The sequence below is a fragment of the Mchenga conophoros genome, linkage group LG15 (assembly GCF_057382185.1).
Source record: "Mchenga conophoros isolate Kocher_MC1m ecotype Shallow Benthic linkage group LG15, M_conophoros_male_GT1.1, whole genome shotgun sequence".
Classification (NCBI taxonomy): domain Eukaryota; kingdom Metazoa; phylum Chordata; class Actinopteri; order Cichliformes; family Cichlidae; genus Mchenga; species Mchenga conophoros.
In genome coordinates this window covers 1,484,342-1,498,770 of record NC_140540.1, presented here as the reverse complement: position 1 = coordinate 1,498,770, position 14,429 = coordinate 1,484,342, and the positions used below count along the sequence as shown (strand labels likewise).

Here is a 14,429-nt window from a genome sequence, read left to right as displayed (position 1 = left end):
ATCGTCTTGATACCTCCCACCCCATCTCGCTTCATATAAAACCTGCACAGCCTTTAGAGTGACGCGTGAGGCAACATGGCACGTGGCACAATTTCAAAACCTATTCAACCTACACATTTTTTAAAAGCGTTTTTTCTGAGACCTTTCATTTATGTCTGCAGCTGATGATTTGAGTGACGTATTTATCGGCTGTATCAAAGCAACCCACATGGTCTGTGTATCTGAAAACATTGCTGTTCCACTGACTGTCATTCTTGCGAGCTGCCTACGAGCCCGGTAACTCCCTGTCACCTTCCCCCTGTTGTTGATGTTTACTGAATTGCAATAAAATGAGAAATGGAATCAAAAGTATCTTTTTACATGAACGTCGCCTCTCGGCTAACAAATGCAATAATGACTAAACTCGTTTCCATTCTTACTTTGTTACACTGTCAACACCAGAGAGAAGGCGCACTGCAAGAAATGGGATGAAGGCAAGGAAAGCAATCAGGGAGGTGACTGGAGACACCCCCCCCAAAGAAATACGCCTGATGACACTTAGTTATATGCACTGTAATGTATTGAGGCGGTTAATCACATCTACAAAGGGCCAAGGGGGGCAGCTAGTGCATCATCAGCCAGTGGTTTGTTTTAGCAAGAGAGTTGAGTGGGGCTGAGTCTGGGACGAGGGGTCACTCTGCAGTGCGATGCAGAGCAGAGCGCCATGCTGACTCCAAACCTGAGTCATAGCCCTTTGTCTCACAGTCCACTGAGGTTTCAACAGATAGTAATTACACATCATGTAATTACACATCAGCACACAGGTATGGTCTGACACAACAGACCTGCTCCAGAGCCAGGCTGTGGGCTGTTACATAACACTATCCCTTTGCCATCATTTGCCAACATGGATGACCTTGAGAGGCGGGCAGAGTCCGGGCTAAGACGAGCAAGGATAGGAGCAAAGCAATCTGAGGCTTTAATTTGGGCAAATATTACAGGAGAGATTAATGTGTGTCTGTAGAGGGGGGGGGGGGGGGGGGGGCAGCAATGATTGGATGGGGCTGGTGGATGTGATGTGGTCATGCAAGATTGATTTGCAAAAGAAAAAAACAACAACCAGGCGCTTCCCACTGAGGATGATTGGGGTTAAGGACACACACCACACCCCGTCTTCTTCTTGCACGCACACACACACACACACACACACACACACACACACGCACCTTGCGCAACATCAGCACCAGTGACAAACTACAGCACATCACACCACACGGTGCCATGTCATAGCAGCCCACCCCACGCAAGTCACAAGTACAAATCGTCAAATTTCACACAGTCCCCACTGTTACACAGAACAGCCTCGCTCTCCTCACTTTTGTTGTTAAATCCACAAGCCTTGTGTGTGTGTGTGTGTGTGTGTGTGTGTGTGTGTGTGTGTGCGTAAGCAGCAAGAGTAAACCCAGGTAAGAAACAACCATGTTTATCTAATGCGATATGATCAGAAGGCTGTACTGATATATATATATATGTGTGTGTGTGTGTGTCCTTATTAAAATGGACTTCAACCACAATACATCGATACATTAGCCTTATGATACCGAAAGGATGACGCACTGAGTTGCATCATGCTGATATAAATATAAATAAATATAAACTGAGATGATGCCGAGCAGTACAATAATAATTAGATTTTCCTGCATCTGTCAAGATTTTACGCAAAGCCTTCATCCTACCTTGCGAGAGTGTGGAGTCAACGAGTGTGGAGTCCGGTCTGGTGTCTGGAGTGGTCCAAAAGAAAGAAAAGAGAAAGAAAACACCTGCGAGCACGGCAAACAGCAAGAAATGCTCTTCTGTCGAGCTGAAGATTAGCGGTGCCTTTTGGGTTGTTGGATTTATTTAATTTTAGTTTAATGCTGGGGAGAAGTCGGGCTTTTACAGAGAGGAAGCTGTGCAGGTCCGTAGGATGATGCTGCGCAACACAAACTGCTGCTGATGTGCTGAGAGGAGGAGACAGATACTGAGAGAGCGCGCAGTGTGCGTCTGCCTCGCTCCCGCTGCCAGCCTGTGGCTGTGGATCACCGATACAGACAATAAAGGCAGCGAGGAGCAGACAAACACCAGCGTTTGTGTCCCCAATAATATTTTGTGAAGTAATACAAACCTTTCTTTGCCTTCCAGTGTCAGAAATACACATTTCAATGTGTTAAAGAGCAGAGGCTAATATCGATGGTGTTGACTTTATGTTAGCTAAAGCCTTAGTTACGTCATATTAATCAGCCCTGTTAGTTTCGCGCCAAATGTGGGACATCAGTTGGCCAGCGATTGTAAATACAGCAGCCTGGTGAAAAAGCTTTCCTTCAGAAGGTAACAAATGTGGGGCAAAAAACGTAACTCTCAGCATCTAGAGAGTCAGTGTAGCTTACAGTGTAAAACAAAGTCGCAGTCTTTCTTTCATTATTATAGCAATATCACGAACTAAGCTAGTGAGAAGCCAGCTAGCTTCACTTGTAAATATTACCTCTATAAAGCCTAACATACAAAAACCAAGTTACACTATTACAAGTGACTTTAAAGAGTAATTTAGGGATCTCTGAAGAGGCAGGCACTTTGTATGAACTGTTAGTTCTGTTGCAATGGCTAGAAAGTAAAGGCTAAATGAAGGCTAACAGCTAGCAAACCTAAGTCTCTTTTTACCTTTGCTAGCTACAGGACACTACCTTGTTATAGTAGCATGAGTACAGTAATGAAATATTTCATCGTGGCATTCTTTAGTTTTTTGATCGTTGTTCACGACAGTGGTGATTAACATCTACACCTGTTTTCCGTCTTTGGAGAATTTCTTTTGTGGTTGTTTTACTAAGCCAGCTACAAGCTACACCTACAGCAGCTGTCATGAAGCTCCTGGTGCATAGTTTTGTGCTGATGTTAATGGAGCTTTACAGAAAATTGAGTCAGCAGAGCTTTAGTGACCTTGACACACTATACACCTCAGCAGCCCTGCTCCAAGTTTAGCTGGTGTGTCATTTGTGGCTGAGCTGCTGTGGTGTCTAAATGCTTTGAGTTTGGATTAATTCTACTCACAGCTGATTAGAATATCACAAACTGGCTTGTTGCAATGATGATATTCTATTACAGTAGCATACCTGAAATCATTGAGCTCTTTAGGACAATCCATTCTTTAAAAAATGTTTATAAAGGCAGACTGCACGGTTATGTGCTTGGTTTTATACACCTGTTTCAATGGGACTGAAAACACGTGAATTCAAACGTTAAGGGATGTGACCCAATACTCTCCATATATTTTGGGTTGTATGGAAGCCCCAAACGCAATTTCATTGTTCTTGACAATGACAATAAATAAATAAATACTAAATACTAATACTATAGTGTATATATCATGTAGTAGACCGTTACAGCATTTATGTGTGACAGGATATGCCAGGCACCCTGTTGTCCTGAAATTCTTCCTTCTGTCTTTTGTGTGGGTAATGGCAGCAGTTTGACATGTTAGAAGCACAAATCATGAAATGAATGCTGACTGACTTCCACTCAGCTGTGGGAGCTGATGTAAAAGATGCTAGTAAAACTCGTTAATATGTTATTTGATCAGTCAAAATATCTTATAAAAAGAGGCTTATCATGCTCATTGTACACAAAGTACTGGTACTGAGGTGTATAGTGTGTAACCGTCAGTGGTATGGTCAGAAACCACATCAGTACTTGATACTAGAATAACACAATATTATCTTTTGTTTCTTTAAAGGATTGTTGGGGGATTACTTCCATGTGATTGGAGTCATAAGGTGAGATGCTGCACGTGCTGTTGTGTAATGAAATGTGCACTCTTGTACATGATGAAGTAGCTCATTGTTCACCAGCATTGTTATAATGATGCCTTTGTAATCCAGCCTCTGCATCGTGTTTTTTCTTCCTAAAAATGTTATTTGCCAACAGTAAGTTTTGTATTAGCAACATTCTGGACATGATTGCTTATTTGACGAGTAACACTCGGATTTGAGCTGTGTAGCTTCCAGATGCAGAGCTCACACTGTGGTGGGCTTTTTTTTAGGTTTTATAATTCGATGAGAACATGAAAGTCCCACAAGATGATGACATCTCACAAACAGAGAGGGAGCTCACGTCACCACCCTCCCCAAAACGATCCAGACCTGAGTGTAGAGTGATGAATGACCACAGTGGGTTAAGCAAGTTCGACTTTCCAGAGCTTTTGACATTTAGGAAAACTAATCATTTCCCATCATCAGCAAGTACCCTGCAGAAAACCGAAGGCCTGATTAGCACATTTGAATGTTTGGAAGATGAGAAATCTCAGGAGCGACCACAAGACACTAAGTCTGACGTCAGTCCTAATACTGAGGTGACTTCATACAATAAGAGTACACACGTGGAATCATCTAAAGTGTGTTTTATTCCCACTGAGAGCTACCTACTCCTGGGGAAAGAGGAGCAGCTTCCAGTTACTGAAACAGACAAACTCAGCTTTTACCAGTCAGATGATACAGATGGTTCATTAGGAGAGTCTGCCACCATAGCCAGTACTAACACATCCAGTCATTCTGATGGCAGGCTACCAGGGACATCCATTAAAGATCAAACCCCTGGTGGTTGCAGTCCTTCCACTGGAAATGAAAAATATGGGAGACAGGTACAAAAAAATGTCAATGAAATGCAGACGAGAAATGAAGAGGTCAGATGTCAGCCTAATTGTATTAATAAAGAGTCAGTCTGTGACGTAGGTTACTGTAGCACAAGGAGCCAATTTGCTGAAGTTGTAGAGACGACTCAGAAGAGGACTGAACCTGAGTTTAATGAGTATATTGTTTTCACTAAGGAAGAGAGTGAGAGTAAGAGATCTTCCAGTGATTATGCAGATTCTAAACCACTCTGTTCAGACCCGGTAGAAGAGCCCTCTGGGAACTTGGTAGAAGCTGGGAAAAAGGAAAAAAATGATTCAGGATTACAGTTCTGTGAGAAGGAAAATGTTTCTGTCTGTGATGGGAAAACAGAAGGCCAAGTTAATAAGAAAGCCCTCATCCTTTTTGCTGCTGTATGCGGTGAAGGATCAATTCTTTCTCATGATGTGATGTTAGAAAGAAATCCTGCAAATGAGAGCCCGAATCTCGATGTTGATGACCTCTGTGGGGAAAAAAGAGCGGATGGTGCTTGCAAGATAATAGCCAAAGCTCAGAGTGAAACAGCTGATCACACAACAGTGACTACGTTGCCGGCTAGAATCAGTCAAGAGCCGGCTGAAGGAGATAATGATGAAGGCCCTTTCCATGTAATTGACCCTGCGATCTGTAGTGAAACTGACAGGGAAGCTGAAGAAAACTGCTGTAACTCAGCAAGCGCCGCAGGTCCCAAATTATCTCCATCAGTAGAAGTCGACAAGATGGAAATGCCTCTTCCACTCCATTCCCACATGAGGACATCAGAAAAGGTTTCATGTCCCGACCGGACAGAGTGCTTTAATAATGAAAGCAGGACATGGCATCAGGAAGGTGCAAACGATGACTTCTGTCAGGCAGGACTACAGTCTTCTTCCGTCACCACCAATGAAACGCACAAGACTTTCACTGAATGTGACTGTCAATGGAAATCCAGGTTCAGCAGGAGCCCTACAAAGCCTCTCCCTCCTGGGGATCATGCAATACAAGGAAGCCACGGTTCCATGGGACACGAGTTCAAAGAGCAGAGTCGCTCCAGCTGTTTTTCTGTCAGGCTTGACCCCCTGGAGACGTCGGAAGTCGAACATTCACAGAGAGAAATTGACAGCGTGGACATGACAGCTGTGATAAAAGAAAGCAAAGAAATCTGTTTTGTGAAAGAATTGGAGATGAATGACTATATGAACCCGAAGAGGACAGTGGAGTTGGAGGAAAAACCGCTACTGCAGAATGGACAGCACAAGGATAACACAACTGAACTACTTACTTGTGATTGCAAGGCAGAATGCAGCGAGGGTGAAGCACATGAATGGGACAGTGAATTAAAGCTCACTGAAACTGAACAAAGAAGCAAGCTCGAGCGTTTGTCTGACCAACCATTCAGTGCTGATATTTCCATGACAGAAGTTGGAGACGAAATGAAAACTGATGGGCCTGAAAACTCAGCAACACTGGTGCAATCTGAGGATTATGTTCAGCAGCAAAATGACCACAAAGCAGACGTGACTCAACTGTCATCTGGTGATGGCGCTGATGAATGGACAGAGTGGAGCACATTGCCCTTGGGAAGCGAAGATGGACAAGAACACAAGCTTAGTTGTGTCTCTGATTGCCAAGACAAAGCTGAAAATAAAGCTGACTTTTCAGCCTTCAGTTTGCCTTCAACAAGCGATGCAGTCGTACCGTGTCAGGGCAATTTAAGCCATTCACAGAAGGCTCACAGTAATCCCACTTCCATAAACTGCATTGACAGATTTTCCCCATTGCCATCTGCTCTCTGTAACCTAGTGCCGGAGGGGTTTGACACTTTCGAAAAGATCCAACTCTCACTAGATGATGATGACGCCACTGGAGTGGGCAACATCCCTGTCCTCGTCAGCTCGCCTGGGCAGCTGCTATACCACTTTATGTCAGTGGCAGAAAGCAACATGCGTGAGAGGATACCAGAAGAGGAGGAGTGTATCACTGAGAACATGGCAAACAGGCTTCTTAGCAGCGATTCTGCCTGTAATGAACTCCCAAACTTCATCTTAGGAGCAGATGCCATTGCTCTCGAATGGCCCGAGCGAGAGCCTAACTGTGAATCGGTCCGTGATTCCTCTGAGCGCATTCAGGATGAATTAAACCCAGAGTTAATGTCCCCTACTGTTTCCGCTGAGAGTGACAGCCCTGCCTCTGGTGTGAACAGCTGTGCTGAGTTTGAAATGAAAAACCAGTTCGACTCGGTCTTGAAAGAGCTGAATTTGTTTTTTGAGATCAGTAGAAATGACTTTGAAAGCGACTGCAAAGCAAACTTCATCTCGCCTGAGCAGTGCACTGACAGAACTAAAGTCTTGGAAGGCAGCGCTTCAGAACGGACAGAGTGTCTCACCAGTCCAGACGTGGGACGCCACAGAGGCGCTGCATCAGGTAGTTATACGTAGGATAGAGCAAACACAGTAATACTGACAGCGCCCGTGAGATACAGCAGTAAGCACCCCAGGCATTTCCATTGACTGTTCAAATAAGATACTTCAGCTGCACAGTTTAAACTAGGGTTGTTAAAAATACTAATACTTAAGCTCTAATCGATACTTAAAATTCTATTTAAGTGTATGCATTAATTTGCAACTGCATCAATACCAGCAGTGCTGTCTTCACCTCCTCCAGTTGACCTAACTTCACCCAGACAGGCACACGGCACTTCCTGTTACTGACTTTCAAAACACTGAAAAACACTTTGTGAAGTATTAAAGAGGTCAGTAAAGTTCCTGTTACTACAACGTTAACCTTACGAGTGCATACTTTAATGTCACCCACTGAACTGTTAGCAGTTAAATAACCACATTAGTCATCTCATGTTATTAAAGGACCACCTCACAGCTGTGGTCAATAATAAGAGCCTCTTAGTTGTTTTTCAAGTGACGAGTAGTTTCCTGGGTATCGGTATTACGTTTGAAGTTCTAGTACTGTGACAGCCCTCATGTACACTGTCCTTATTTAGATGTCCAAATCCAAGCTAGCATGCTCAGACGAATAAATCATCAATGAATAGTTTGCAGAAATACACGTATTTGTTTCTCATGACTAACAGAGATGATAAGACTCTGTGGTCAGACTATGACATGATAGCATTCATTATTGTACCTTAGTTTTTATGTAATGTTACAAAAAGATGTAAAAGCAACCAAAAAAAAACCCCAAAGCGAAATAAAATCCAAAACAATTTGTTAAACTTGGTTCATGATATAAGTGCAAGAACCTGAAAAATTGATAAAAGACAAGCAAATTTTACTTTTACTCCATTTAAGTTAAATCATCCCAGCTGTTATATCAAAAACTAAAAACTAATATCTTTTACGTTTGGCTCAGATTGACCCCAGGAATCAAAAGCTTCCAAAGATGTCTGTCATATAATTTAAGCAAATAAAGCAAATTAAATTATATTTTTAAAGTAGCTGGTACTTGATATGCAAAATAGTTAACATTATCAAAAATAATAAGTAGAACTGACTCACATGGAATTAAAAGTTTGATGAACTTCAGCTGTTTCAGTCCAGCGTCTGAAAAATGAAGCAAGGGTTCTCAGTCATCCTTCCTAAAGTTACTTTCAACAGATAAAGGTGACAGTGGTCAAGAGGCTTCCTAACAGTGCTTTATAAACCAATGGATGACTTTCATCATGTATATACTGTCCATAATCCACTGTATATAACTATATATTGGTTCAATTAGGAGCTCAACTGATTCTTCTTGGATATCCTGATAATTCTGCCAGTTTGTTCTGATTTTGACTGCTCAGTGGAAAAATATATTGTTTTCTGTTTATTGTTTTCAAATTTTTAGATGATGTTGCCGAGGACCACAGCCTGGACATGTGTGAAGGTGATCTGGTGGTTTCTCGGACTGCTGTCAGTAGTGACGGAGAGCAGGAAGTGCCTCTTAGCGGACACCTGTGCCGGGAAGCTCCTGTTGCAGAGAAACACAGAGGTTCACAGCTGATTTAATTCAATATTTCTGGCCTCTGTTAAAAAGAAATACACAACAAAGATGAATATATTTATGAAGAAAAGGAGCAACAAAGTGTCTCTGTGATTAACATAAATAACATGGTTGAAAACGTCAGAAGGAAAAATGACAGGCTTGAAAAAAACATTTCATGAGAGTTGTTTAATTAGAGTTAAGTGCTCTTTTATTCCATTGTTTTCAGTTAACACTGTTTTTACAGAGCAGCGGGTGATTAAAAGGTCAGCTGGGTTAATTCACTGTGGAAATATAATTACTTTTATTGATTTGTCATTTCAACCTGACACAGCGTACTCTCATTAATGTTCCCTCCCCTTCCACAATATGCTGCGGTGGAACGATAACACGCTCCACGAATGCAGAAACATGGGCTGAAGGGTAAACAGAGCAGCAAATACAGTAGGACAGAATTAGCGAGTGCTTCTTCTCTGCCTGTCAATATGCTGCTTTCAGAGCCCCGGGAGATGGAGCACAAACAGGAAGTGTGGTCTCCATCCTTTATGTGTTTGACTCTTATGGAACAACTGAGCCACAGTGAGTTATATGTAAAGGCTGAGCTTATACTTAAAAACATCTCATGGATAAAACACTTGGGATGGGATTCATATTTTTTCCAGGATTTAAAGAGGGGCCAGAGGGGAATAGTGTAGCTCATTCAGTAATATTTTAGACTAATCGCTTTGTCAAAAATAGACATTTGAACAGAATGGGTTTGTACTGCATTTATAACCCCAAGTGTGCCTCTGAGTGTTTAACAGGAGAGGAATCTTACCACCTGCCTTTCTGGAGATGCAATGTTTTCTCCTTTTCTGTATGCAGGACTAGGGCTGTTCGATATAACGATATAAAAACATCTATCGTTTCATTTTACGCTATCGTTTGTTTCGTGGTGTCACAAAAACTGTTTACGGCAATATTTTTACATGGTTCTGATGGTCACTGTAGTGGCTGTATTCATTTCTTAAAGTTCTCTCTTTCTCTTATATTTAATAGAACCACACTACGGACGGACAAGCGCCTGTTTTTATGCGTTGTTGTTAGCAACAGCGACGGTAACGCCTTCGCATGTCTGCTTGTTTATGTTCCACATAAACCTTTCACAATAAAGCTCAAGATCCTGTTGAGACTTTTCAAAATAAACTGAATCACGTGAAAGATGCAGAGTATTTACGGATGAGAAGTAAAAAAAGAGCCGTCAGGTGCTAAAAAATAAAGCTTAGACTCAAACGTTAGAACAGGCTTTTCCCCGCAGCACGCCGTGTAATAAATACTCACAAAGAAAACGGCGGCCGTTACAACTTATCTCTAAAAATGTATCGTTTCATGCATCGTTAAAACACTCGACTCCGGGTAAAGGACGCGCAGCTGGAAACACTTCACGCAAGTCGAGCTGCCCGAGATTCACGAGTTTACAGAAAAATGTTACATTTTTGTGATTTATATCGTTACCGGGACGATAAATGTCTGATATCGGGACCTGAGATTTTGGTCATATCGCACAGCCCTATGCAGGACAGAATAAGTCTAATAGCAGCGCTACTCTGTCATGTTAATCTTTTCAGCGTTAGTATATGAAATGTGTGGCTCTTATTTTTGCTGTGTATAATACTGCAAACACGCACACAGTGTCATCTCAGGTTGATGATTGTGGCCAACATTAGCAGCACTTGGGGAAGCAGCCTGTTTTCTTGCATTTTAATGTCCACATGCATCTGCACAATGTGGTTATGTTGTGTAGTTATATGCCAATTTACTTTAACACATGCAGCTGTCACATGTCTTACATTTCACCTAATTTGTTTAATTCAAAGACAGAGTGGCACAGCTAATGTAGGATAGCCAGGTAGTAACACCTACAGGTAAATGTCTTTGCATGTTAATCAAATACTATCTGTTTTACTGATTAGTATTTCTGGTGCCAGCTAACACAGGCAGAGAACATTAAATGTCTTGTTGACTCGTCACACACACACACACCTCTCTGGAGCCATAGAGAAACAGGAAGGAGGTGCAGGAATAGCTGGTTAGGAGTGATTGAACTTTTAAAAATATAGAGAGCAGAATGTTTAGTAGGAAATGGACTGCATATAGTGTCACGCTCTGAGACAGAAGACACATGAGTCACCAAGGATGTGTTTATGGTGTGTGTTGTGTGCAGGAGCCCCTGAGCAGCCCAGGAGACTAGAGCCGCTGAAAACATGTGCACGGCCGATCCGGGTTGGACTTTCAAAGAGAGCCAAGACCAAACACCTGCACCGGCCCCGCCCCTATAAGTGAGCGTTGGACATGCAATCAAGGGTGAGGTGTGCGAGTGTAAACAACCTCGTGTGAAGCTTTGTGATGCAGTGTTCACGACCTCGAGGGTTATTATCGGATTTACAGCGTTCCTGTTATCTTTTCCTGAGTTGTTGAGGTTTCCGTACATTTTAGTTCCCCCGTTATCCAAAGATGTTTGGGTCCATAAAATATCCTGACAAGGATCCGTTCTTAGTATTTCTCCACATTGTCCAAGCCGGAAAAATATTCAGGTTTTTAATGGCAAAACATTTAGATCTTTATGTATTTATTAACTTATTGATATACTGTATTTATCTGCTTCTTTCTAGCTGTATGGGTGTGGTGTGTTATCTTTGCATTCTGCTGTTACTGTTGTCCTGAACTGTTCTCCTGTTAGCTGGAGTTCAGTACTGAAACTGCTTTATTTATTCAAATATGTTTCTGATGTCCACACTATGCGTGGCTGTATCTGTTGGAAAACTCTGATCTCTTGTGCAGTTTTCCTTGTTTTAATGTTATTCCATCATTAGTGGCAGTTTCCTGCAGTGTTATTAAAAACTTGATCAGATTGTTGCTTTTTCTTGCGTTACATTCTTTACGTTTACTTTTTCTCAGCAGCTGGGCGACTGTAGCGTCCTCAAGCAGCTTTCAGACAAACTACTGAAGCACAAAATACCAGCAAATATTAATGAAATGAATACAAATTTACTCCACTCTTGTATTTAAAACCTTCTAGTCTTAAAACAATGTAAGCTCCTCTTTCAGAACTGAGCTGAGCTGATCTGAACTCTGAGTCAGCAGTGGTTATGCTGGCTGCAGGCAGTGGAAGGGACACCTCAGTTTAAGTTCTAGCAACAGTATCAGAAGTGCTTTTAAGGTTCGCTTACATTCACAGCTCCTCGTTTGTAAAGTGAATGGGACTGTTTTTATTCTCAATTCAGACATTTTATTAAAATTGGAGGAGTTTGCTCCACATTGGGGATTTGTATCATAGCATTGCCATTATTATGTCAGAATTTTATACATATTACAAGTTCTTTTTAAACAGGAGACACATGAAAAAGTACAAGTCACATGACACATTTTGTTTCGTAATCAGGACATTTCTCTTCAAATTGGCTCCATTTGGTCCTTTTATTAACTGGTGTCCCCCAGTTTGAGCAGTGTTGTATTCACGCCTGTTTTTCGAGATTTTGGAACGAGATTTTTTATTTAATGTTTTCATCACATCTCAGAATCGAAACGGTGGAACTTTTCTTTGTCTCAGTGAGCAAGGTGCCTCAGCTGGCAGACGGGCAAGTACAAATCAAAGAGAAACAATGCCACGGCATGGCTTTCCAAAAATAATTGGATTCAGACGCTAAACATTCAATCTGCCTTTTTAATCAGGCCCAGTCTGTGAAGGCTGTGGGTGTAGAATTAGATTTCTCTCCTTTTGGGTTTGTTGGTAATGATTTTGTCAGTGCTAGTTGTGTCTGCGCCATGTTTGCCCAGTTTGCTGATTTGTTGCCGCTCCTTTCTTCGTGTGGATATTTCCCCTCTCGGAGACATTTTCAGCTCACTTTCTTTTTAATGACAGATTTTTTTTATGACTCCTACAAACTGCTAATTTCTTAATACATTATTCATTTATCAATAGCGATTATTCTAATAGCTTAATGTTCCATCATTGTGTTTAATGATACCATATTTCCATCTCCAACTGCTGCTATTTCATCTTTAATCATTTCTTATTGATTACACACCAGCCTGTAATCGTCATGTTTTAGTAACACTTAACTAGACGTGCAGTCGAGTGTGTTAGCAACTGTTACACAATGGTCACATTTCTGAATAAAGGAATGATGAGCCTTTTTTGCACATAATGGGGATGAGAAGTTCATTCCAGACAGTTTTCCAGTTGATGAACTATACTTACCATACATAGAAACGGAAGTGCACGAACTCTTACACTGCTCTCAGTGTGTAGATCTCAGGAACTCTTTTTGCAGATTGGGCGCTTTGACAGGAAGTTGTCTGAGCGACCCGCTGCGATGACTCCTTGTGAATAAGTAGCTTTATTAACTTTATTAAGATGATTTTATTATTTATTAAGAAATGAAACACATTCACACTTTGTAAAACACATTTGGCAAAGTGATGCACTTGTGATGCATAATGGTATCCAGTAAGAATACTGGTCAGCCTTAGCTTGTTATCTGTGGTCACCAACGGTTCCAGTAACTGTGTCTCTGTTCTCAGATCTTTACAAATGTTTCTGTGCTGTTCTTGTGGGGAGAGATTGAGATACAAAGTCTAGAACGACTTTTGCCTGCTATATATTTTGTGTACGTGTTTGTAAAATTGCACAAGAACTTGATTTTAAATGTCCTTTAAATTGCTGAAATACGCAGTAGTGGTGCTATATCTGCTGGCTGTGTCAGAGTTTCTGCGAAAGCAGTTTGAAAATTTGATTCTGCATTTGCTGCTTTTTAAAAAGAGTAATCACTAATCACATGGTAATGAGGACATGGATTAAAATGAAAATAATGAGGGTAAAATGACTTAATGTGCTTCAAATACTAGCTTTTTATGTGTATGTAGAATTCATTTAAACAAATAAAGCCTAGCAGGCAGAGAGCAGTCCACACAGATTAAGATCATATGTAGATGTGACACATGTAAACTTTGAATGCAGGTATTTTCAGTCTCATAAAGTCCTATGTCTGCTTTTACAGCTGTAGAAGAACAGGTTGTTCCAAAGAGCTGACAGAGTCTGCATGATACTGTAATAGGATGATGCTGTTGCGATAAATCGGTTTGTGAGGTTCTCTCTCCTCGCTATCCAAGCTGGCATTAACATTAGTATAAAAACTTAACCAAGGTAAGTAGCATGGATTTCCATGGCCATCCAGGTTCTGTAGTTGTAATCTATATGTAGCCTGGTACTTTTGTCCAAATAATATAAAATGCCTCCACACTCAAGTGTTAGTTTGACAACCAAGTACAGTTACAGTTGGCTAATCAATTAGCCATCTGTCTTCCACGTATTCTAAGCATAGGTTAATTGATCTAAATTGCCCACAGGTGTGAATGTGAGTGTGGTTGGTTGTCTGTCTCTGTGTCTTAGCCCTGCGACAGACTGGCGACCTGTCCAGGGTGTACCCCGCCTCTCGCCCTAAGACAGCTGGGATAGGCTCCAGCACCCCCCGCAACCCTGAAAAGGAGAAGCAGAAGCGAATGGATGGATGGATGTTATTCTAAGCAGGACTATATGGAATACTAGTTTTTCCCACCACCTGTAAATATCCCCAGTCAGTAGCTCTGTAATGAAGAGGTCTCCCTTACATATGTATTTTCATTGTGGTAACTGGTACAGCACTTACATTATATATACATATGTACATATCTATCTCTCCCTCTCTCTATATATACATATATATATATATGACCATTTGCATACAAGAAGTTTAATTATTTATTGAATATTTATTGGGT

The 14,429-nt window shown here is 41.4% G+C and overlaps 2 protein-coding genes across 3 annotated transcripts in view; one reads left to right on the top strand and one right to left on the bottom strand.

Moving 5' to 3' along the window:
* The window catches only part of vsnl1a (visinin-like 1a), a 38,207-nt gene extending 36,135 nt beyond the window's left edge, over nucleotides 1-2,072 (bottom strand). The window contains exon 1 of the mRNA XM_085247574.1: nucleotides 1,716-2,072. The gene's annotated coding sequence lies outside the window, so the exon portion shown is untranslated. The remainder of the gene's footprint in view (nucleotides 1-1,715) is intronic.
* LOC146557454 (uncharacterized) lies at nucleotides 2,044-11,525 on the top strand. Of its 2 annotated transcripts, none has more exons than XM_085247573.1 (5): nucleotides 2,044-2,132; nucleotides 3,746-3,785; nucleotides 4,052-7,079; nucleotides 8,496-8,639; nucleotides 10,834-11,525. In XM_085247573.1, exons 3-5 carry the CDS (start codon nucleotides 4,073-4,075, stop codon nucleotides 10,950-10,952), a joined length of 3,270 nt encoding a protein of 1,089 aa, XP_085103699.1. In that variant the 5' UTR covers nucleotides 2,044-2,132; nucleotides 3,746-3,785; nucleotides 4,052-4,072; the 3' UTR covers nucleotides 10,953-11,525. The 2 variants fall into 2 exon arrangements, with proteins under 2 accessions (XP_085103699.1, XP_085103698.1); XM_085247572.1 differs by lacking the exon at nucleotides 2,044-2,132 and adding an exon at nucleotides 2,139-2,346.
* Nucleotides 11,526-14,429: the final 2,904 nt, after the last annotated feature.

Bases quoted from the DNA above. Each gene is read 5' to 3' on its own strand.
- LOC146557454 (XM_085247573.1), top strand. From the start codon at position 4,073: ATGAAAGTCCCACAAGATGATGACATCTCACAAACAGAGAGGGAGCTC. The intron at 7,080-8,495 runs GTAGTTATACGT...TCAAATTTTTAG, and splicing joins CCACAGAGGCGCTGCATCAG to ATGATGTTGCCGAGGACCAC. The intron at 8,640-10,833 runs GTTCACAGCTGA...TGTTGTGTGCAG, and splicing joins TGTTGCAGAGAAACACAGAG to GAGCCCCTGAGCAGCCCAGG.